Source organism: Bubalus bubalis, chromosome 9, assembly GCF_019923935.1.
Source record: "Bubalus bubalis isolate 160015118507 breed Murrah chromosome 9, NDDB_SH_1, whole genome shotgun sequence".
Lineage (NCBI taxonomy): Eukaryota > Metazoa > Chordata > Mammalia > Artiodactyla > Bovidae > Bubalus > Bubalus bubalis.
Window position 1 is genome coordinate 68,617,021 of NC_059165.1, and position 2,564 is coordinate 68,619,584.

General features: G+C 40.4%; 1 protein-coding gene across 1 annotated transcript; it reads right to left on the reverse strand.

Annotated features, from left to right (window-relative positions):
* Positions 1-365: 365 nt before the first annotated feature.
* LOC102411104 (olfactory receptor 2T27-like) lies at positions 366-1,483 on the reverse strand. Its single transcript, XM_006044511.4, has one exon. It carries the CDS (start codon positions 1,293-1,295, stop codon positions 366-368), a length of 930 nt encoding a protein of 309 aa, XP_006044573.4. The 5' UTR covers positions 1,296-1,483.
* Positions 1,484-2,564: the final 1,081 nt, after the last annotated feature.

The window sequence follows — 2,564 nt, forward strand, 5'->3', positions numbered from 1 at the left end:
ATGAATGAAAGAAAACAGAAATAATGACTTTAAGAAAAGAAATATCAACCAAGTAGTTATAGGGTGACAATCAGTTTTGGATTTAATGACGCTGATCCAGAGGATGGAGATTATCTGTGTAAACCCGTGTAATTTCCCCAAAAGCTAAAGACAAGTAACACATTGTTTGTACTCAGCTAGAGTCATCACTATAGAACTAAGAAGAGCTCCATCTCAATAGACATATGTCAATATGTATGTGTCCTAATATCATCCTGCTCCTTTATGCTGTTATATTTCCCATATGACAGTCCAGTGTCCATGATTATTTTAAATATTGACAGTAGAGCAATTCTGACAGTGACATTGTAGAATATGATATTTCCTCAATTGTAACACTTTCCCATGCACTTCCTCAGAGCCCCTGCCACTTCTTTATTCCTCAGGCTGTAGATGAGTGGGTTGAGCATGGGGGTCACTATGGTGCCAAGAACAGCTCCAATCTGGTCTTGTTCAGGTGTATGGGCTAAGGTGGGTGTCATGTAGATGAAGATAGCTTGACCAAAGTAGAGACTCACCACTGTCATGTGGGAAGAGCAGGTAGCCAGGGCTTTGTTTTTGCCCTTGCGAGAGTTCATCCTGAGAACAGTGAGGAAGATGAGAGTGTAGGAAGTTAGGATGAGAATAAATGGGATCAGGAGAAAAACAATGGTTGACACAAATTTTACCATCTCATAGGCTGATATGTCCATACAAGACAATCTCAGGATGGCAGGCATCTCACAGAAGTAATGATTAATCTCTCTGGAACCACAGATGGGGAAGTTCATTGGATAGATGGTGTGTACAAGGGCTGCAAGGGCTCCACCAATCCAGGCTGCAGCAGCCATCTGGAGACAGATGTTGGGGTTCATGAGGACTGTGTATCGCAGGGGGTTGCAGACAGCCACATAGCGGTCATAAGCCATGAGAGTCAACAAGATGCACTCAGCAAGGCCAAGGGTGAGGAAAAAGAAGAGCTGAGTAGCACAGGAAAAATAGGAAATGTTCTTCTTCCCCGTGAAATAGTTGGTGATCATTTTGGGGACTGTGCAGGAGATGTAAGCCAGGTCAATGAGGGAGAGCTGACTGAGCAGGAAGTACATGGGCGTATGAAGATGGGAGTCCAGCCAGATAAGGAGGATTAGTATGGAGTTTCCAGTAAAGGCAGCAGTGTAGATAAGGATGATAATGAGGATGAGGAGGTTGGGATGTCTGAACCAGGGAAAGAGCCCCAGGAGGATGAAGTCAGTTGAGGTATCATTCTTCTGATTCATATTTTCATTCAAATGCCTTATTCAAACTGAACACTTGCAGAAGCAAAATAATGTAGCAGAGGATGTGGTGCTCTGCTAAAATAATTTAATCTGTTGGTCAGGACTTTGTACACTTATGAATCAGACTCCAAAGCAGCACATTCTCATAAAAGACAAAATGGGAAAAAAACCCACAAACTTCCTCAAATTAAAACACCTGTACTTAGAAATTAGAAAGATCATGTCTGAAAGTTGGTAAATGAATATTCTGTTTGATTTGATCTGTTTGATTTGATTTATTCCATTTGATAATAATCACTTACTTAACCATCATTTCTCCCATGTTTGAATTTCTTAATGTACTGACATTCTTACTTCTTGCATATTGCTTTTCTAAGTGTCTTATTCTATCTACCTTCACCCTAGAAGAAAGATTTCTTGAACTTCCTTTGGAGTTCTCTCCCAGCTTTTATCAAGAAATTTTAATTGTCAGCTAATGAGAAAAGCTATTCACTTCATTTTATAAGCTAATCTCTGTAATTCTTATTTTATTCAGCTTTCTCTTTTGATTCATACTTCTCATCTTAGTTTTCAACTGCATATTTACAGTTAAATAATTTCCTTATTCAGTTAACAACTTAAAGACGGCTGCCATATCCTTTTGTTTGTTAAACGTGAAGTTGCTCACTCGCGTCCGACTCTGACCCCATCAGCTGTAGCCTGCCAGGCTCCTCCGTCCATGGGATTCTCTAGGCAAGAATACTGGTGTGGGTTTCCATTTCCTTCTCCAGGGGATCTTCCTGACCCGGGGATTGTACCCAGGTCTCCTGCACTGCAGGCAGACTCTTTACCATCTGAGCCACCAGGGGCTCCAGTTAATCTTACAGTTATTGTTCATTGATCATAGAATAAAAATCTCCTTCAAAATACTCTTAACAAGTGGACTAAAATCCTACAAACGAATTTTAAGATCCTGTGTTTGTAAGAGTGATATTTTTAAGCTGATGACAGGTGAATTCGTATATCTTCATAAATATTCCCTATGCTTTCTTTTATTTGAAATAGTGAAAGAGAAACATTGTATACTGTCTGACTGTCAATGGAAAGAGAGCAGAGTTCTCAGTGTCACACTTCCAAGGAAAAGTCACTATAAGCTGTGGCAGCTCTTTAGCTCTGGGAAATTTTGTTTCCTTAAGTTACCAGAGACCCTGGGCACCTCTGGGTCCCTGGATTGCTTTTCTGGAGTGCTTTCCTTCAAAATGTGTCTCTGTCATCCTACATTTTTTGACA

Coding starts and splice junctions, on each gene's coding strand:
- LOC102411104 (XM_006044511.4), bottom strand. CDS start 1,295: ATGAATCAGAAGAATGATACCTCAACTGACTTCATCCTCCTGGGGCTC.